We start from the raw sequence: 22,957 nt of genomic DNA, 5'->3' as shown, positions 1-22,957 counted from the left end.
AAATTTGGAGTTTCAACTTTTTTTCTATTTTTCCTCTTCATGTGTTTTATTGATTATGTAAGACTGAGAAAAAAACTTGTGTCCTCCTGATCTCAGTTAATATAGGCCTATAAATGTCTCCTTGATAACATTTCTAGTATGAGTTGTCATTAGATTTTGTTTCCATATTAGATGAGATTCTGATAACCCCTAGCTCTTTTGAGCCTTTAGAATATAAATTATTAAAGGCTGTTAATGTTACCACAGTGTCAAAACAGAGGTGTATACAGCTGTATCTTGTTGATGATGAATGATACACATGTATCTTATGATATTTCCTCCAAGGAGTTTACTGCTTGTCTGTGGTGCATGGGAAAATTAATGTGTTTGCATGTATTGAAGTTTATTTATTGTACTTTCACAGGCATGTTCAAGTGAACTACATTGTAATAGAATTTCATTTAGCCCATGGTGTAGGAGTGTGTGAGGTTGGGGTATGATTCATAAACATTATTACACTGCAAATTTAGAAATAATGGTTTGCATACACTATTATTACAGTCTTCTTAGTTTAGACCACTGTTCTGCCTAATACATGTGTGTACCAAGAAATATTCTGCTTCAGTAATGTAAAAAGTTTTCATTTGTAAATTTTCAAAAGGAAGGCTAGGATTAATTTTAGGGTTTTTTTTAACTGTTTTGGAATAAGAAAGCAGAAACAATCATTTGTCTGATGTCTAGACAAGACTATAAATCTCTATCACCAAGGAAAGACTTGGAGGGTATGATTTGAACTTAAATAGTATGGGGTAAAAAAGGGATCACTTTGATTCAAATTCTTATCATGTGTCAGATATTTAATAGAAGTCAAAATTCAAAGCTTTGTCATGCTTGAATGATGTGTCCATATTATCCTCAATGTTTCAGGGCTTTGTGGTCATATCAAACTGGGCCCTTCCATTTTATTTAGTCTATACATTCCTCAATCTTTCAGTGCTTTGTGGTCATAATAAACTGGCCCCTGCCATTTTATTTAGTCCATACTGTCCTCAATATTTTCAGGACTCTGTGGTCATATCAAACTGGCCCTGCCATTTTATTTAGTCCATTCTGTCCTCAATGTTTTAGGGCTCTGTGGTCATAATAAACTGGCCCCTGCCATTTTATTTAGTCAATACTATCCTCAATCCTTCAGGGCTTTGTGGTCATATCAAACTGGCCCCTGCCATTTTATTTAGTCCATACTATCCTCAATGTTTTAGGGCTCTGTGGTCATAATAAACTGGCCCCTGCCATTTTATTTAGTCAATACTATCCTCATCCTTCAGGGCTTTGTGGTCATATCAAACTGGCCCCTGCCATTTTATTTAGTCCATTCTATCGTCAATCCTTCAGGGTTCTGTGGTCACATCAAACTGGCCCCTGCCATTTTATTTAGTCCATTCTATCCTCAATGTTTCAGGGCTCTGTGGTCATATCAGACTGGGGCATTTTATTTGGTCCGTACTATCCTCAATGTTTCAGGGTTCTGTGGTCATATCAAACTGGGCCCTTCCATTTTTTTAGTCCATACTATCCTCAAAGTTTCAGGGCTATGTGGTCATATCAAATTGGGCCCTTCCATTTTATTTAGACCATACTATCTTCAATGTTTCAGGGCTCTGTGGTCATATCAAACTGGGGCATTTTATTTAGTCCACACTATCCTCAATGTTTCAGGGCTTTGTGGTCATATCAAACTAGACCCTGCAATTTTATTTAAATTATTTATCATTTCAAAAACCTTTCATACAAAAACCTCTTGGACTTCATCACATTAGAACCAAACTTTATTCTATACCTCTCACTCTACCACACTCCCTTTACAAAACAAGTCTTGACATTCTTCTTTCTGACCCCACCTCATCATTATACAGACTTGTTGCCATCATTTTGGATATTGGTGTCCACAGACTCTTTAAACCACTTTATGTGAAAAGTCAAGATGAAGAAAAACGATCATTTCTTCTACTACTGTTTGTCAACAAAGGTATAGATGCAATTGATTTGGCTAATGTCCTCCATCACAAAAACGTTACCAACAAAGTTCCCCCATATTTCAGAGACAAATCCATACCAATTATTTCATATTCCTATACTTCACTCATTGCATCCAAAATTTTCAATTATAAAAGACTATTGCAGAACCTCGATATTGAGGACTACTAGACTAAACCACCTGACTGTTCTTGCAAAACCTCTCCATTCAAATATGGTCCTTCTGGTCACGTCGTTACAGAAGGTTTAACCATCATCGAAAATGAATCTCTGCGTAATATCCTTTCTAAAGGTCTCAAGTACCGTGAACCACGCTCCATAAATTGGAATTATAACTTTAAAGTCCTTATGGATGCCATCAAGGACTATGCAAGAAAATGGATAAAACGAGAACAAGAACACATTGATTCTGTCAGAGTGGTTAAAGGCCATGAGGTCTTTACTTTTGAAACGAATGACAGTTTTAAGTAGGTCAATGAGTGCCAAGGCTACATCAGTTTTCAAAGACCCTGATGTTGCAAAAACATTGTCTACTATACATAACAAATTTGTTGTTGTACCAGCAGACAAAGCCAAATACAACATTGTTTTTGTCTGCAAAACGTTTTACATCCAATGTTTATTATCAGAGGTAGACGTAGAAAATAATAGCAGTGATAAGACCTATACTTCTACCACAGTCTCCAAAGAAGAGATTGTGGAAAACCATAAATCTGTGCTATCCTCTTTTGGTCTCTCTACCAAGGAAGATGATTGTGATTTACCGTCTATGTACTGGATTCCTAAACTCCACAAGAATTTATACAAACAATGTATCATAGCTGGATCTGCAAAATGTACCACCAAACCTCTTTCAAAACTTTTAACTTCTATACTCACAACTGTCAAAGAGGGTCTGCAGTCCTACCACAACACTTGTTACTCCCGTAGTGGTATTAATTCAATGTGGATCCTGAAAAAAATCGAAAGATCTTTTGGAGACAATTAGTTCAAGACTATTATCTGAATACAATAGCATTAAAACCTATGATTTTTCAACACTATACTTCTATTCCCCAGTTAAAATTCTGACTTAAAAACATTATACATCGTTGTTTTTCCAAAAAAGATGGTAGACCTAGATACAAATATATAGCTCTTGGTAGAGATTCCTCATACTTAGTAAGAAACAATTTCAAATCATCTTCCAAATATACAGATGAAGATGTTTACAAAATGCTGGAATTTTTAATCGACAACATATTTGTCCAATATGGTGGACATGTTTTTCAACAAATGGTTGGCATTCCAATGGGAACAAATTGTGCTCCTTTACTTGCTGACCTATTCGTTCACTCTTATGAGGCTGACTTGATAGCTGATCTGATCAGAAAGAAAGAATATCATTTGGCTAGATCCTTCAATCTCAGTTTCCGCTATATAGATGACATATTAACTTTGAACAGTCCTAATTTCGGGGATTTGATAAATCGCATCTACCCAAAAGAACTTGAGATAAAGGATACTACAGACACTGTGAAGTCAGCCTCATATCTTGACCTACACTTTGAAATCGACAGTAAAGGAAAACTATTGACCAAACTTTACCACAAACGTGATGACTTTTCATTCAGAATTGTCAACTTTCCTTTCATCTGTGGCAACATCTCTTCAACATTGCGTATGGAGTGTTCATATCACAACTCATACGTTATGCCAGAGCTTGCAGAAACTATGCAGACTTTTTGTATTGCGCTAGAACTCTAACAAACAGGCTTCTGGAATAGGGTTATATTGCTATAAGATTGAAGTCATCACTACAGTAGTTTTATGGTCATCATCAGGAACTCGTGGATCATTATGGTGTATCCAACTGCACCATGAAAACTGATTTATTCAACGGGCCATAGTTTTCCTTTCCTGGTTTGTCTACCCCGGACTTAACTTTTTATGAGCAACTCGGTGGGTGTTTCTAGAAAAGCAGAGGACGCTTACCCTACCGGTGCACCTGGTCCATGCTCCCAGTTTTTAGTGGAGTCTGAGTTGCTCATTTGCTTTTTTTACTTTGTATATATGATTTTAGTTACTTTATGTTCTTTGTTGTGTATGTCTGTTTTCCATGTCTGGTCTTTGTCCCTGGATTACATTCTTTTGATTACTGCTATAACCTTGGTTCCCTTGATTACTTCTCCAATAGTGTGGGTTGTTTTTGCTATCATTTCCAATACTGTGGGTTGTTTTTTTGCTTTCATTTCCAATACTGTGGGATTTTTTTTTTTTTTTTGCTATCATTTCCACATCCTCCCAAGTCAGGGGTTTGAGTCCACTCTGGCTCCCTCAAACCCCTGACATCACTCAATCATATATAGAGGGTATTGTCCAGCGCCATCTAGTGAGTTACTTAAATTTAACCCGGATCCAAAATCCAATCAAATCACTCGTAATAGAAACTCTTTGATATAACTTACAAAGTGGCTACACGTAACATCATTTTTTTTCAGTGAAGACTCTACACAGAATCTACAGTTATCATTTTTGCTCATATTGCATCATTTGTGACATCATACAACTTTCAGTTACTATATCGGATCGTTCATTACCTCGTATTATTGTTTACCTTTTCACAGACATTTTATGTTAAATTGATTTTCATTGGTGCTTCTCACCCGGAGAAGCAACCAATCGGAATTGGCTAGACGATACCCACTAAATATGAATGAGTGATGTCAGGGGTTTGAGGGAGTGAGAGTGGACTCAAAACCCTGACTTGGGAGGATGTCATTTCCAATACTGTGGGTTGTTTTTTTTTGCTATCATTTCCAATACTGTGGGTTGTTTTTTGCTATCATTTCCAATACTGTGGGTTGTTTTTTTTGCTATCTTTTCCAATACTGTGGGTTGTTTTTTGCTATCATTTCCAATACTGTGAGTTGTTTTTCCTATCTTTTCCAATACTGTGGGTTGTTTTTGCTATCATTTCCAATACTGTGAGTTGTTTTGCTATCATTTCCAATACTGTGGGTTGTTTTTTGCTATCATTTCCAATACTGTGGGTTGTTTTTGCTATCTTTTCCAATACTGTGGGTTTTTTTTTTTGCTATCATTTCCAATACTGTGGGTTGTTTTTGCTATCATTTCCAATACTGTGGGTTGTTTTTTGCTATCATTTCCAATAGTGTGAGTTGTTTTTGCTATCTTTTCCAATACTGTGGGTTGTTTTTTTTTGCTATCTTTTCCAATATTATGGGTTGTTTTTTGCTATCATTTCCAATACTGTGGGTTGTTTTTTGCTATCTTTTCCAATACTGTGTTTTTTTTTTTTTTTTGCTATCTTTTCCAATACTGTGGGTTGTTTTTTGCTATCATTTCCAATACTGTGGGCTGTTTTTTCGCTATCATTTCCAATACTGTGGGTTGTTTTTTTTGCTATCATTTCCAATACTGTGGGTTGTTTTTTTTTTGCTATCTTTTCCAATACTGTGGGTTGTTTTTTTTGCTATCATTTCCAATACTGTGGGTTGTTTTTTTGCTATCATTTCCAATACTGTGGGTTGTTTTTTGCTATCATTTCCCATACTGTGGGTTGTTTTTTTTTGCTATCTTTTCCAATACTGTGGGTTGTTTTTTTGCTATCATTTCCAATACTGTGGGTTGTTTTTTTTGCTATCATTTCCAATACTGTGGGTTGTTTTTTGATATCATTTCCAATACTGTGGGTTGTTTTTTGCTATCATTTCCAATACTGTGGGTTGTTTTTTTTTTAATTGTGATTGAACATGTTTGTTTTGCTGATTTCTGTGATTTGCATACGATAAACAGAGAACTGTCTTATAATTTTAACTGTTTAATATGATTCTGGAAGTTTATAGACCTAACATTAATGAATTTAGATTTTAAATATAGTCAATAACACGTGCATTATTGCAGGCTTTGGAAGGAGTTGTAGTAAAGAGTGTTATCCTTGAGAGAATTTATTATATAACTGCTTTGTTACATAAAGACAGAGATGTACAGGTTATCAGGCAATTGGTTTGTTGATACTGATCACAGCTATTCTCAAGTGAGCCCATTAGGAAGAGTCTCAGATACCCCATCAGAAAGCCGGTATCCAGAATAAATTGCCATATATTCTGTTTAGCAGTAATTTATAGGTTATGTTTGATTTTCATTTTTGTGTGTTAAAAAAATTCAAAAATCAAAATTTCGTCTTAAAAATATTTTCAAATGGCTTATTATTTGGATCGATCCAATAACCTTGTGATAGGTTTATATGGGGCCCAAATCATTCAAATACACTTTGTTGTTACACATTTTCATTGGATATTTTAATAAGTGGATTTTTCCATGATTTGTCACACATACCTCAGTGTTCTAGGATTCCTATTTCCGGTTACCCCGGGGCAAATGAAATTTGGGTCAGGGAAAGTTAGGTACTTAGTTACACTTTCCCATGGCAAGTTGAAAGCTTCATATGCTGTACGAAATTTGTTTTGTTAGGATAGCAGTCATTGACTGTGGGAAAGTTGAATTTATATGGATTTTTCCCGAGGAAACCTCAATTTTGAAAAATATTAGAACACTGTACCTGTTAGTAAACTGACCTGTTATTTTTTGTATCAGGTCTAGTATGCTGTAACAAGCATTATTGATCTGTGTACTTGGAAGGAAAATGATGCAAATTAATAACAAATGTTGTACATGTATGATGATACTGTTTAGTCTTCTGCCTGTCTGTCCATACATGGTGGGGGAGCACCTGCATGTATCCAAAAGTCATACAATGTCACTGATATGGAAATACTTTTAGGTACTTAAATGATTTTTGTTCTAAAATTGCTTGTCTTTATGGAAGGAATCCATTTCATTTTTCAAATGTTTTCGTATTTTTTCTTCAGTTTTATTGAACATTAATGTGCTGATGGGAAATTACATGTACATGCTTTGATTTTTTCTCTTGAAATAATTTTTTTTGAAATCATGAATGTGATTCCTGTTAAATATACATGTACATGTATGTGCTCAGGTTGAAACTCATACCCATTACATTATTTCATAGGTTTGTATCTTGACATACTGTAAATACAATAAGTTGTAGTACTTACACTAACTATTGTATCAGGAAATCCTCTCTTTCTTACAGGTCATACATCATGGGATGAGAAACAGCTATGGCCAAACAACAAGACTATTATCATAGGAATAATGATATAAATGGTTATAATGATTCACCTCCTCGTGACAGTTTTATCCGAGGTGGGCAGCGGGCAACTATTCATGGCACACATGCTGCCAAGTCATGGAGAGGAAATAAAACCAAAGGAAAGGATAAAAAAGAAAAGAAGAAACCTGTGTTATATAGAAGTAATAGCAGTTTAGAAATGGACAGTATTGAATACATTGATGTTGATGAATTCCACACTGGATTACACAGAGATTATGGTAGTACATCCTCTATTGATGTTCTTGGTAAAAATGGGGGTAACGAGAGTTTCTTTGCTCTTCTGAAAGGTTACAGAGATGTTAATGCAGATCAGAGAAGTCCTGCTCCAGCTCAATTTCAACAACTCTTAAGTGGAAAAAATGAACGGCTTCACGCATCTAATGGTAGTGCTATAAAAGACAAATCGTCAGATGATTTAACAGACAGCCCAAGAACTAAATCGAAATTTAAACATAGTAAAGATAGAAAAAATCGAAGTAAATCTATCACTGCGGAGACTAGACCTGCTGGAATATTTACAAAACTTAGAGGTAAAAGTGAACCAGAAATTAATCCAAGAACTCCTGATAACATTGATGTTGATGTGCGTTCTGAGGAACGATCACGTAGTAAAGCTTTTCTTCATTTTGATTGTCAGAGTATTACATTTAATGTAGAAGAGGTTTTACACAACATCAGTAATCCACTGTCAAGTAAAAATACAACAACTGGTGCATCGGCTGCATCACAGGGACAACAGTCAGAAGATGAAGGCGATGATAAAAGTAATGATATGGTGCTAGCCTGTCCTTTCTTTAGGAATGAGATAGGTGGAGAAGAAGAAAGAGTTGTTAGTCTAGGTCGAACTTCTGCTCGTAGAACAATAAACAAAACTAAGAATACTCTGTCTAGTGCAATATTGACTCGTTCACCTGCCTGTTGTGGTTTATCGATTTTAGATTCATCTCCTACACCTACAGGATTAATACTCCCTCATATTGTGTTGTACCGTAATCATGTGATGGAATTTGTAGACCATGGTGCATCATATTACAGACATTTCTTCTATGGTTATGGTACGTACACATCTTTGTTTAAAATCACACATATGTATGATAGCTAAGATTTAATTATTTTTAACTATTCACTACATGTACATGATGTATGTGAGACTTGTATTTATTGATTGTACATTTGTTTTATTAAAATTTCCCTTTTCACAATTTTTTTCCTTGACAACAAATAAGAAAACAATTAATGCTGGGAATCTTGTGATCTGAATTTTCAATGAATATTGGCCCATGATGTACATTATATATGTACCCGTATAGGTCCTGATAAACATCCTGAACTTTTAAAGAACCTTGTGAGGATTGTCCATTTTGTAACATCTATGAATTTTAGAACTTATACATGTAGCTGATACATGTACACAAAAATGTACCTTGGAATATTTTGTAGACTTTTCCTGTTACATTTGTCAACTTAGTAGAAATATTTGTCCAAAGGCTTTTTAACAACAAACAAAAAAAACAGTAAACAGTATGGGCTTCTATAATTGATCAAGTCATTCCTGTTTTGTAAGTACAACCAGGAAGGCAGAATTCATTGTCAGATCTACAGTAGGTTAAACTTAAGGGGGTCTCCATCCAAAAATCAGGCAATAGATTGCACATGACAAATTTTGTTTTCAAAAAAATTTTCATCCATTTCATATCATTAATACATCTTTTCTCAAAGTTAAATGTTTGGGTTTTTTTTTTGGATTTACTGCAGTGATTGAAGAGAAATTTCAAATTCATTGGAAAAAGGAGATACATTTTGTAACTCTTCTATTTATAAACATTGCATTTAAACATAAAATTCAGTGGGAAAAAATTATGATGTGCCACCCATATTATAGGATTTGCCTGATTTTTACATGGACAGCCTCTTCATTCTCTAATACATGTACACGTACAAAAGTAGATGTTTATGTGAGATGTATGCTTAAATATAGTAATACAACTAACCTGTAAATTTCTTCAGTATAAATCTTGTTACAAACATGGAAGTACATGTAACTACATAGAAGGACATGTACATTGTACATGTATATATGTAATCATCATGTCATGTCTTTCATAATGTTTCAAGTTTTTGAATAATTGAACATACACTGAAATGTTTTTGTTATTACAAATCATTTATCAAATAATTAAGATTCACATAGACGGGTAATTATTGTGCTATTTTTTATCACTGTGGGATACCTGAAGTTTGATAAAGAGCTGTTGTCTCCGATAGCACTGGGATACCTTTAGGTCAGAGCTACATGTATTGTTTCAGATGCGACTGGGATACCTAAAGTTCAGAGCTATTTTTATTTTGTTCATGAAAGCACTTGGAAACCTTATTTTGAGAGCTATTGTCTCGGATTGCACTGGGATGCCTAACGTCAGAGCTATTGTCTCTGAAAACAAAAGGATACCTAATGGTCAGAGCTATTGTCTCTGATAGCACTGGGAAACCTTAAGTTAAGAGCTATTGTCTCTGATGGCACTGGGATACCTTAAGTTCAGAGCAATTGTCTCTGATGGCACTGGGATACCTTAAGTTCAGAGCGATTGTCTCTGATGGTACTGGGATACCTAAAGTTAAGAGCTTTTGTCTCTGATGGCACTGGGATACCTAATGGTCAGAGCTATTGCCTCAGATGACATTGGGATACCTTAAGTTCAGAGTGATTGTCTCAGATGGCACTGGGATACCTTAAGTTCAGAGCGATTGTCTCTGATGGCACTGGATAACCAAAAGTATGGAGCTATTGTCTTTAATACATGTAGTAATTTGATACCTTAAGTTAAGAGCTGTTGTCTCTGATGGCACTGAGATACCTAAAGTATAGAGCTATTGTCTCTGGCTCCTGGCTCCTGGCACCAGGATACATGAGGTTTAGAGCTATTGTCTCTGATGGGACTAGGGTACTTAAAATTCAGAGCTATTGTCTTTGATTGCACTGGGATACCTAAAGTATAGAGTTATTGTCTCTGATGGCACTAGGATATCACAAGTTCAGAGCTTCCACATTGTTAAAGCAAAAAAAATAAACAAAAAACAAAAAAGTTGAGAGGCAAAAGAAAAAGAAGAAATAGAAGAAAGAGCAAGTTATAAATGTATGATAATGGTGATCAATACAATGAACAATGCTTGTGCTACTGAAATAAGGCTGTATCCCCTAGTGTAAGTTTCCCAATTTCTCAAAAAGGGTAAAAAAATATTCCAAATACATTGTAAGATACATTTGTACATGTTATTTGCCAACCAGTAGTCAATATTTCCTTGGTGTACCTTCTTTTAAAATGCTGATGAAACTAAATCGTGACCACCATTGCTATTTCAGAATAATGGTGTAATATTACATGTACCGTTTATGTTAAAGTATGTTGTAAAATATACATGTATATAGATTATATGCATGTGTAAGGATTTTACTCTTATAATGAAGTCAAATTAAAGTTTGTACTGTCAGCCTGTGCCAAGTTATCATATTTTGGTCTTGTGACCATTTTCCAGCTGGCAATTTAGAATATTTTAAACTTGTCACTAAGTTGATATTATGTTTAATTCTTATTTTCCCCCATAACATAAGAGAGGCCACTTCTCATGTAATTATCAACCTCATTCTGTTTTTGATAGATCATCAGAATTATTTTGGTATTGATGAAAATTTTGGACCAGTTGCAATCAGTATTCGCCGAGAGAAGTTAGAGGATCGAGAAAATAAATTAGGGAGAGCAGAATATGGACAGTATCAGCACAGAATTATTTTTAGAACTAGTGAGGTAATAGTTCGTATTCTGATGTATTTTTCATAGCTACTAGCATTATCTTCTCTGATAACTTTCATAGCTGCCAGCATTGTCTTCTTCTGATAACTTTCACATAATAGACGTACACTTGGCAGCTGTTTAACAGCTTTCTTGATAAATTTATTAAATGTATTGCATAATGACCAAACAATGTCTTAATTTACAAAAGAAGAAAAATTAAATTCTTTGACAAGAATTTTGATCTACCAATATTAATGTGATAATTAATTGGAAGGAGTGAAAAACCAAAATATGATCACAAGTGCAGAAGAATGCCTAGATTTAACGAGTGTGCGGAACCTGTTCCAAGCACGAATTAAATCTTACTGCGTTCTTGGCATGAGTGGTCATGTTTTGGTCATTCACAATAACCAATTTAATATCCTATTTATTATATAGATTTCCTTGATTATTCCTTGCTATTTTCAACATAAATTTAAACTTTTGTGAACGGCCGATTGATTTCAAAGTTGTGACATTTTGTTGGGAGAAAATCTGAGAGTGCAAATACCGAATTTATTTGGAAGTGTGAATTATTGAAATTTATTTAACTGGGAAAATTCGATAAAATACTGCTATCTATATAATAAATTTTATTTAAACAGATTTACGAAAACAATGGGTTTAGACCTTGCTTACTAAAGTCACTGTTCTTTCAGCTTACAACGTTAAGAGGTGCCATTTTAGAGGAGGCCATTCCTACAACAAGTGGGCGCCTCAGCAGTTCAAGGACCGGTCAAGTCAAGGACATTTTAGAATTCCTGTTACCCCAGCTTCAAATTTCATGTCTTAAGTTAGGAACTGGGACACCAAAAACTCTTGAACAATTACTTAAATTAGATGAACAAGGGGTAAGTGTGGTACAATATGTTGTTATATTACATTGTAGACACATAAAACTCTGTGGCACTTCCTGTTTATTTACTTAGTCTACTTATGTAAATGGCAATTTTTTTTCACACTTTTCTCAGCAACTACAGTTTACAGACATAATGACCAAACAGTGATATTTGTGTTTAACTTTGGTTCCATATTAAGCTTACAAATAACTAATCTATAACATTTGTTGATTTAGGGCCTAATTGGAGGAAAGCTAGTTAGTGCTCAGACAGCTGTAGCTCACAGATATATTTTTATATTCTGATTTCATAGTTTTCATGCCCCTGCTCCAAAGGAGTGGGGGAAAACTGTTTTACTCATATGCCATATGGTGTGATCCATTTTCGAAAAAAAATTGGCAACAACTTCCTGTTTACCGAAGACTTTGTTTATTTTCCTTATAATGTATTGTTATTGAAAGTGGGGGCATCACTGGTGAGCTGTTGCTCATAGATTTTTTTTTTTCAGTTGTATAGTACGCATAAAGTTGGCATACTGTTGTGTAGATCTGGACAGTCTTCTGAGGAAGACATGTATAATAATGGTAAGTGGCTTTATACACATGTACCTTATAAGATAGACTAGAAGATGTGTTGATATGTTTTATTTGTCTACTTAAGTTCATTACCAACAGAAATTAGCTGTAATGTACTGAGGGAAAGAAAAAGAATGTCAAAAATTTATGTTGATAAGGTAAACATGATCATAGGTTTTAATTTTATTCATTTGCGTATTTTAGAAAATTCTAGTCCAGCTTTTGATGAGTTTTTGAAGTGTATTGGGGAAAAGGTTAGATTGAAAGGATTTGAGAAATATCGAGCACAACTTGATAATAAAAGTAAGTAAAGGTGGATTTCTGGAAAATATTATTATGGAAATACTCCAATTCAACTGGTAAAGTTGCAAAACCAATTGACTGAAATTAGACAGCTGGATAAGTTTTTATACATTTTCTCATCCAATTATCCAAACTAATGTATTTCATAATACTGTTAATGTGTCTCCTACAGCTATACTAAAACAATAAGTAGTAGAATTTTCAACCATAAAAAGACAGGATCTAAACATTGAGGATTACTTGAAGTCTCCTATGTCTTGTGACTGTGCTTCTTCTCTATTAAATTTCAATCCTTCTGGTCATGTCATCATTATTCAATGATAAATTGAAAGCCTGTCCTCACAAGGATCCTGACAAAGATGAAATCCTAAACAACTGAAAGTACTTCTTGTCTTCTCTCAACATTGAAACAAAATGTTAGGACTTGCCTTACTTGTATTGGATTCCCAAACTTCATAAGAATCCATACAAAGAAAGGTATATAGCTGGATCATCATCTTAGAATCCATACAAAGAATCTTGTAAAGAATAAAAATATAAAAGATGCTAAATCCTTTACTTTTACAGAGATATATTGATGACGTATTGTCTATTAACAACCCTTCTTTTGGTATATGGTTACCTTCAATATATCCACTATAGCTTGAGATAAAGGAGAATACAGAAACAGCTTGTTCAGCATTGTTTTTGGACCTACATCTCAAATTTGACAACAGTGGTCATCTCAGTGCTAAGATTTATGATAAAAGTGACAACTTCAATTTTAAAATTATGTAAATTTTCCTTACCTGTAGAGCAGTATACCTTCATCTCCTGCATATGGTGTGAATATTTCACAGTTTATTCACTATGCTAGAGCAAGTTCTAAGTACTTGTAGAAAATGCCATCAGATAAGTGAACCATTTGATTTTGAAAGTTAATTGATATTAATCCTTTTCCTTTGTAATAGTAGTGGATTAAATTTATGGATTAATCACAGACACAGAATACCTACCAAAACTTTCAATATTATCACAGATACTTGTTTTTTTTCTGTGTTTTTGTCAATTACAATAATCATAAAGTAGAGTTTCATTTAGCCAGCATAGCAATTGTTATTTTTGCAAAATGGCACATCTTAACTCCTTCTCGTTAGATGCATTTTGAATTAATTCTCTGAAGCGACTTTTCTTTGTTCAACATGTCAAATTAATTCCGGCCCTGGCGACCGCATGCAATGATAAAACTTCGCTCTGAAAGTTCAGGAAAAATATTATTTCAGGGTTGAAAGTGTAAGAATGTGTAAGACCGCATGAATGATTAACTCAGCACTTAAAATTCACAAAACTACTAATTCAGGGTTGAAAGTGTTAATCACACAGGTGTATTCACACCACAATGCATAGAGGAAGGTTTGGTGTGCTGTAAAACTTAGATTTAACCCACCATTTGATTTGAAATGCCTGCACCAAGTCAGGACCATTGCGGTACCAGCTTCTCCGGTAATGTGAATTTATTTTGTCATATTTATTTTGGGCTTGACTTGATGGATTGTATTAGTGTTTGGTAATTTTGTTGTTACTGTTATCATAAATTATACATGCTCTACTATGGTGACTTCCAAATTATTTAATCAAAAAGAACTGTTTGTAAATTGAGTTAGGGTTAACAGTCTGATGGTAATGTTTTTCAGGTGACTCAACTGGAACTCATTCTTACTACACAACATTTAATAACTGTGAAATTATGTTTCATGTGTCAACACTTCTCCCATACACCGCTAATAATACACAGCAGGTAAGACTACCAATAAAGTTTATGGTAAAAATGATTGATACCAATCTCTTCTGTGATGACAACCATTAATTCTCAGATCCCTCTCAGTTATAGATGTGTATTTGTACCTGCAAACTTGCAAATTTTACAGGATGGTTAGGCATCATATGTAAATGTGCTTGAAAGAATAAACCTCCAAAAGAGATTATTTGGCTTAAGGATTTTACACATTAAAACACCTGTAATACAACTTCTAAACCACTCAAGGGATTTTGGTGAAATTTATAGAAAGGTTAGGTATCCTATGTAGAAATGCATTAAGGAATATAATTGTTGTCCAATTTCTCTAAAGGTAGAAAATCCAACTTAAGTTTTAGCAATTATGTCCATTTGAAGTTAGGGGGTATCTTCTCTTTTCTACCTTACCCAAAGTATTTCTAGATTTCTGTCACTTTTCTTTGATGTTGTGGGAGTGTAATACAGTTTTGTCAGACACATCCTTAGTATAACATACAAGCTCCTGTTGCTTCTCAATATAAAGATCTAGCCTTTCAGTATAGTTTAAGTACTGCCAGGAGTTATTTTGTAAGTTTTAATACAGTCATGCATGTTTATAAACAAGTGTTATTTATAAACAATGGTATCTATTCTAGCTTTTAAGGAAGCGTCATATAGGTAACGACATTGTAACAGTAGTCTTCCAAGAGCCAGGAGCAAAACCATTCAGTCCAAAAACCATGAGATCACAGTTCCAGCATGTTTTCATTGTTGTTCGAGTACATAATCCATGTTCTAACAGCTGTCATTACAGGTATGTTTTACTTGTCAGTCAGTCATAATAACTCTACTATAACTACATGTGTTCCATTTTATCAGTCAATAATTGTAACCGTACTGTAAATACATATATTCCACTTTATCAGTCAGTCATGATAACTGTACTGTAACTACATGTATTCCAATTTATCAGTCAATAATTGTAAATCTACTGTAACTACATGTATTCCACTTTATCAGTCATGATAACTGTACAGTAACTACATGTAATCCACTTTATCAGTCAGTCATGATAACTGTACTGTAACTACATGTATTCCACTTTATCAGTCAGTCATGATAACTGTACTGTTTAATACTATATATATAGAACACATAAGTTTTCTGTATATGTATTATAACCATACTTAGTCCTTATTAAATTATAAAAGCCATATGATATTGTCTACAAATATGATCCTGTTGTCTTCAGTCAGGAGATCTAAGTATAGTTTATTATTTCAGTGTATCAGTCAGTAGATCTAAAGATGTTCCTGCCTTTGGACCTCACATACCAGATAATGTAATGTTTCCAAAGTCCTCAGAATTTGCAGATTTCCTTATGGCTAAAGGTAGGATCATAATTTATGGACAGAAACTGTGTAACAATGGCAATGCAGTAGTTTGTTGAATTTTTTTTTTAATGTTCATATTTTTCTCTGCTTATATGGTATGTAAGTCTTGTCATATGACTCATTGGGTTCATGAGAATGGGTCATCGTCTACCATTTAAATGTATGGAGATTCATCATTAACAAAGCCTTGAGTTCAGTGTCAAAAGCAAAACATCTTTTTGTTTAAAAATACTGCTAAACATGATCAATATCTATACTGATAAACATGATCAATATCTATACTGATAAACATGATCAATATCTATACCGATAAAGATGATCGATATCTATACCGATAAAGATGATCGATATCTATACCAATAAAGATGATCAATATCTATACCAATATACATGATCAATATCTATACCGATAAAGATGATCAATATCTATACTGATAAACATGATCAATATCTATACCGATAAAGATGATCAATATCTATACTGATAAACATGATCAATATCTAATTCTACATGTTTGAAAAGTTAAGAAAAGCATAAAATAAAAGATTTTGCATTGTGATGCAGATTTTGAGATCCTGGAAGTAAATAAAATGCAGATCAGTCTTTGTATTTCAATAGGTTCGACATGGTTTAATGTATTAGATATGCAGTTGACATTATATAAATTAAACTCCCGGATATGGAATAGATATTCTGTTCTTATTTTTTTTAGGAGATCTCTTTGGAATGTCAGCTTTTGTTCAGATAAAAACCACTGATATTTCATTATCATGGATTAATTGTATGAACTAACAAACAAGAGCATGTTCAGACTTACAAAACTGTAAAAGGTGTCATTTTTTTTTCATTTGTTTAGTAATAAATGCAGAAAATGCTGCCCATAGAGCAGATAAATTCAAAGCAATGGCAACAAGAACAAGAACGGAGTACCTTAGAGATCTAGCTACAAACCATGTGACCTCTACAACACTGGATAGTAGTTCCAAACTTAGTAAGTGGACAATCAATGCAAATAAAACATAAATCAGCAACTCTATACCATTGACCTATAATAAATCTTTCTGGGCATAACTTTATTCCTGTAGAGATAATCTAAGCAGGTGGTATCCTTCTTTTTAGGTTGCACATATAACTATTTTACTTATTGCAAACTTTGTATATTGTAGTGAGCTGCAATTTTAAGAGAGTGTCAATCATCCACTTTTGATACGGGAAAATCCCTGTTCACTCTGATATCATAATAAGTTCAACATTACATTAGAACGAAAACAACTGTATGATACAATTTATGGTAACTCTGTGGTACCCATATTATAGAATTTGACTGGTTTCTACATGGACAGTCTCTTAAATTTTTGCAATATTTGTAAATGATTTGCTTATATTGAAAATTAATAATTTGAGACTTATATTTAATACAATTTTAACTCAAATTATTGGTAATGATATAAACAACAACAAATTATGACTTTACAGTTCTTTTTAGCTGGTTTCATATTTGATTCAATATAGTGAAAATTGATACAGACCTGCTTTTAAATTGTGTATTGTACACAAGACATACAAGTATGACCAAGTATTCTTATCATTAGAATGAGATAAAGTATTTGTTTTGCTATATTTTTAGGTAAATTTGGTTTGGGAAGTGTAAGGAAGAAGGAAAAAACAAAACAGAAAGTCATCCCTGATCTGTTTTCATTAGGAACCACAATATGGAATGTTCAGGTATTGTTACACCAAGGAAGTTCAGATACTTACACTAAGGTCTGACTTTTTTCTTCCATCCTTCCATAATATCTTTGTAAACACACTTAAATCAATATTTTTCAATTTATTTAGGTCAAAGATGCCGCATGTAGTATATAGTCCTTATGACAATCTGGAACACTATATATATTTAATTTCATAGACCAAAGTTAAGGTCAGGGTTAAAATTTAGCTCATTTGGCATCCATTGTCGTTATTAACAATTTTTTAAACATCTCCTCTGAAAGAAGTAAATGGATTCGGTTGAAACTTAGCATGATTGTTTCTTCGGGAATCCTGCACAAAATGACTGTTTGGATTTTTGATACATGAAAAAACATAGCCACCATTGCTAAAAAAAAGAACATAGGGGTCAGGCAGCAGTTTTTTGCATATATCTCCAAAACCAAATTTTAATTTGGTTCAATTGTTCAGTATGACAAGATCTGTCTGTGGCTTAATTTTAGTGAAAATCTGTGGACCTATGTTGGAGTTATTCCCCTTTTTGGACATTTTTTGCTGTTTTTGATGTTACTACTTTCAAAATCTTCTCCTCAGAAACTATTGTACAGAATTAGATGAAAGTTGGTATGATTGTTCCTTAGGGTATCCTGCACAAAATGACTTTTATTCACGAAAAAAACATGGCTGCTTTGCCATTGTTTAAGTTATTAAATCATGTAAATGAATATAATAAGATCGGGTGGGGAGAATTTTTTTTCTGGAATAGCAGGAGACTTTTTTTATGATGTCGGTTTCCACCAGCATTATTTTTAGCACCTGGACCAAATGTCTCACTGAGCTTATATCATCACTTTTCTTCTGTTGTCTGTCATCCATAAACTTCACATTCTGCTCAATTACATGAAAACCCCGTGACCAATTTTTATCAAACTTGGCAGAAATGATGTTTGCAAGAGGTTCTACAAATACCCACTATTGGTTCTATTTTGTTAAACAAGATGGCTTCCAGAGGCTATCTAAGCTTCTGATCACTGTTTTCTAAAATCAACTCCTCTGAATCAATAAGTGCCAATGTTTTGAAACTTCTTAGTTATTAACCTCAATATCCCCTACAAAGGATCCACTTTTTGTGTGGCTCAGATGGCTCAGCGGGTGGCTTCAGCCACTCAAAGTTGTCATTGAAATTCTATTGGAAACACATTTTGGCCTACGCATAGTCAGTGGTGACCAAACTTGTTAGAAAGGGACAACTTAAACATGTGTTTTTGTTCTACTTGATTAAACACGATGGCCACCAGAGGCTATTTTATTTAAGCTTCTGATTGGCCAATTTTCAAAGATCAGCTTCTCTGAAAGTGTTTTGAATCTTAATGATCTCAATGCCCTCTACAAATACAAACAATCCACTTTTTGTGAGGCTCAGGTGGCTAAGGGGTGTATGTGGCCACTCTAAAGTTACTATTATTGAAACCCTATGGAGAAACACATTTTGGCTGATATTTCTTCCTTTACGTGTTTCAGATGGTTCAGTAGATGACAGGAATGATGTAGAATAGGGAACTCTTTAAACTTTTTTTTAAATGATCAAATGATATGACCACATGATTTCAAATTTTCCAGGTGAGCGCTTAAGTTTGTTCTTTAGAGCCTCTAGTTCTATAGAACAAACTTAATGTATTGAATACTAAGTAATCATTTTTCAATTACTCCATGTAGTTTTACTTACAGTGAACTTGATAAAAAACTAAAATGTAAGGGTTATGCTATATTCCAGGTTGAGGATTATGGATTAGCGACATCAGTAGATGGTTTCCTGGGAATCTCTTCTGAAGTTTTAGTTGTTATTGAGGAGGTTTCTGGTGAAGTTATTTTCACTGTTCACTGTGGTGCTGTAATAGGCTGGACCTCTCAGGCTACAGGGTAAGTATTTACTGGGTTTTTTGGCTGTGGACCTCTCAGACTACAGGGTAAGTATTTACTGGGTTTTTTGGCTCTGGATCCTCAGGCTACAGGGTAAGTATTTACTGGGTTTTTTGGCTCTGGACCTCTCAGGCTACAGGGTAAGTATTTACTGGGTTTTTTGGCTCTGGACCTCTCAGGCTACAGGGTAAGTATTTACTGGGTTTTTTGGCTCTGGATCCTCAGGCTACAGGGTAAGTATTTACTGGGTTTTTTTACTCTGGACCTCTCAGACTACAGGGTAAGTATTTACTGGGTTTTTTGGCTCTGGACCTCTCAGACTACAGGGTAAGTATTTACTGGGTTTTTTGGCTCTGGATCCTCAGGCTACAGGGTAAGTATTTACTGGGTTTTTTGGCTCTGGACCTCTCAGGCTACAGGGTAAGTATTTACTGGGTTTTTTGGCTCTGGATCTCTTAGGCTACAGGGTAAGTATTTACTGGGTTTTTTGGCTCTGGACCTCTCAGACTACAGGGTAAGTATTTACTGGGTTTTTTGGCTCTGGACCTCTCAGACTACAGGGTAAGTATTTACTGGGTTTTTTGGCTCTGGACCTCTCAGGCTACAGGGTAAGTATTTACTGGGTTTTTTGGCTCTGGATCTCTTAGGCTACATGGTTAAGTATTTACTGGGTTTTTTGGCTCTGGATCTCTCAGGCTACAGGGTAAGTATTTACTGGTTTGTTTGGCTCTGGATCTCTTAGGCTACATGGTAAGTATTTTCTGTTTTTTGGGGGCTTGACCTCTTAAGCTTTAGGGTAAATATTGTCACGTTTGGGTGGGGGTCACCCAAAACACTGGTTTTATTTATTTTTCTGGTTGCAAAGGTAACCTTGGTATCAGGTTAAGTGTGGCCGAGCATGATATGGCACTGATTTGTTTAATATATATGAGGCACTGTTTTGTCTAGTCTAAGTAAGAGAAACTTAAATAAATAACAATTTATTGATACATGAATATCAATAATAAAGCAATTTTCATACAATAAACACACACTTGAATAATCCAAGGACCCCCCTTAAATGTATGTATGACGGGAATGGGATTCGGAGTTCATAGTAGTAGCAAAGTAAATATTTAGGTCTGGTATTCAGGTCATGTCGGGTCACTACGTCATAAATCAATAATGTATGTAAATTAGTAGGTGTACAACTAAACTAGGTATCCACTGGGGTGCTTACTGGTACAGATAAAATCCAACAGGTTTGGTTTTAATAACTTGTACAGAAAATGCACGGTATGGTTCCTTGGTCACCGAATCTGAATTGTTGTCTGCGTACGTGTAATTTATATCAGACTCCACATCTCCACTGTGGTGCTGTGGCGCGCCATTGATTGGACGAATAAACATTCCCCCAATTACAGGGTGTCGCACTGTGGAGTTCACTTCCAGAAACTGGATAATGGAGCCAAATGTAGATAACTAGATATCTACTACTATGAACGGGGTAAAGGGCCTTAACATATACGAGTAAGTAAAAGGGTAACAATATATCCCTTAACGCTATTATGAGGATAAATCTGAAGGGGTCATGAAATAGGAATTAGGCTGAACTAAAGCAGACTGGGAAACTATGAGGATGAACCATACCCTAAACGGCTTTCCCGGCAATAGCATACAATACAATAAATACAACAAACAACAATAGAGAAATGTTTATGTCAACACGTGACTGACAATAATATCAGCATACATGAATAATAAAAGCTTGCCAGCCTGCAGGTACTGGTTAATATAGCTATCTGTAGCCCAATCGTTACAGTATATACTGGTTTTTAGGACTGGACCTCTCAAGCCACAGGGTAAGTATTTACTCTTGTGTTTTTGTGCTGGGTTCATGCTGCAGGGCAGGATAAGTATTTTCTGTTTTTTTTTTTTTTTTTACCCCTGCAAACAAAGTTTTGGGGCTACATAGATTTCACACTGTCTAAACTATTTTCTAAATATCTTGTAGCATTATTATAAACTTGATGGGATGTTTTACATGTTGATCACATGGAGATGTACATACTGTCAAGAATTTTTATTTGGATGAAAATTGTAGAAATAATGGCTGTTGTATTTGGGCATTTTTCAGCAAAACAACAAAAAAAATGCATTGTTCACAACTCCTCCTCAATGATTTGCAGGATTGGTATGAAATTTAATGTTGTGTAAAATTACCAAATTGGGGTGTGAAATATACGCCATATCAGTATATTATCCATAACTCTTCCACAACAACTTGCAGGATTGGGTATTAGATTACCATATTGGGATGTGCATATTGTAGGGAATTTATGGTCTTGTGTTGTACTCAACTCTTCCTTAGCAACTTTCAGGATTAGTATGAAATTTAATGTGGTGTTAAATTACCACATTGGGAAGTGCATATTGTCCAAAATTTATGTTTAAAGTGAAGTCATATTCTGTCATTGTGTGCTGTCAACAACAGAAAAATAGTACTAATTGGTGTTCTAGAAACGGCAGGAAATGTGTGTGTCAAAAATGCTTAGTCTATTCACCACTTAATTATGTCCAATATGAATCATGTGTCCACATTGTTTTCTAAATGTACAGGGTTCAACAGGCTTCAGGAGTATTAGTCCCATTAAAGGCAATGTCTAATTTGGTGGCTTGACCTCTAAAGCTACAAGTTTTACTGGAAGTAAACCTGTATTCAGCAATGTCTGAGGAGATAGGTTTGACTGTACACGTGCTGTTAAGACACTATCATGCTATATCGTTTTTTTTTGTTTTAGGATAAGAATATATTTCAATCAAGGGGAGGCTGTCTATGTAAAACCTCTGAGTGGTGAAATGGAAGAAACAAGAGAGATCTGTGATAGATTAATTGGGGTCACATCTGGCTGTGAGGTAAGTGTCTGACTAATTATAAAGTGCTTAGTATTTCTCACTAAAGGGACAAGGAAGTTATTGTATTTAGCCATATAAGATGTCCTTATCTCATTTGTGGGTGAGATAAAACATGTTATGTTTATGACATAACAGTAAAACGTTTTATGACATCTTGCAATTTCTATGGAATTTTTGCAAACAGGGCATTCTGAATTGGCTCAATAATAATAAAACCTTTAAGTGCAAAAAAAACAAACACCACAAGAAAATGCAAGACTATGAAATCTCAGACATCCTTTAGTAAGATAACTCGGCAAATGCTGGTTAGAGAACTGAAAATCTCTTAAGATTTCTCTGTTTTGCACTCTCAGGGGTATTGGATTCTCAATGTCCATCCATTGTGTGTTTGATCAGTATTTCCATTTGTTGTGTGATTGATCAGATATTATGTGAGCAGTATGTCCATCTGTTGTGTAATTGATCAATTGTAATGTGAGCAGTATGTCCATCTGTTGTGTGATTGATCAGTTGTTATGTGA

The 22,957-nt window shown here is 34.5% G+C and overlaps 1 protein-coding gene across 3 annotated transcripts in view; it reads left to right on the top strand.

Moving 5' to 3' along the window:
* LOC148623252 (signal-induced proliferation-associated 1-like protein 2) overlaps positions 1-22,957 on the top strand; it is a 51,481-nt gene that overhangs the window by 7,748 nt on the left and 20,776 nt on the right. For all 3 annotated transcript variants that reach the window (XM_088564949.1, XM_088564947.1, XM_088564948.1), the window contains exons 2-13: positions 7,136-8,271; positions 10,874-11,019; positions 11,706-11,897; positions 12,394-12,469; positions 12,665-12,763; positions 14,437-14,540; positions 15,173-15,330; positions 15,801-15,907; positions 16,768-16,902; positions 17,539-17,636; positions 19,396-19,541; positions 22,322-22,436. In XM_088564949.1, coding sequence (XP_088421075.1) covers positions 7,164-8,271; positions 10,874-11,019; positions 11,706-11,897; positions 12,394-12,469; positions 12,665-12,763; positions 14,437-14,540; positions 15,173-15,330; positions 15,801-15,907; positions 16,768-16,902; positions 17,539-17,636; positions 19,396-19,541; positions 22,322-22,436 — 2,484 coding nt within the window. In that variant the 5' untranslated portion in view covers positions 7,136-7,163. The remainder of the gene's footprint in view (positions 1-7,135; positions 8,272-10,873; positions 11,020-11,705; positions 11,898-12,393; positions 12,470-12,664; positions 12,764-14,436; positions 14,541-15,172; positions 15,331-15,800; positions 15,908-16,767; positions 16,903-17,538; positions 17,637-19,395; positions 19,542-22,321; positions 22,437-22,957) is intronic.

The sequence above is a fragment of the Perna viridis genome, chromosome 2 (assembly GCF_037379345.1).
Source record: "Perna viridis isolate PV_CMFRI_1.1 ecotype Kerala chromosome 2, ASM3737934v1, whole genome shotgun sequence".
In the NCBI taxonomy this organism is placed as follows: domain Eukaryota; kingdom Metazoa; phylum Mollusca; class Bivalvia; order Mytilida; family Mytilidae; genus Perna; species Perna viridis.
The sequence above is the reverse complement of the archived record's forward strand: the minus strand, read 5'-3'. Positions and strand labels throughout refer to the sequence as shown.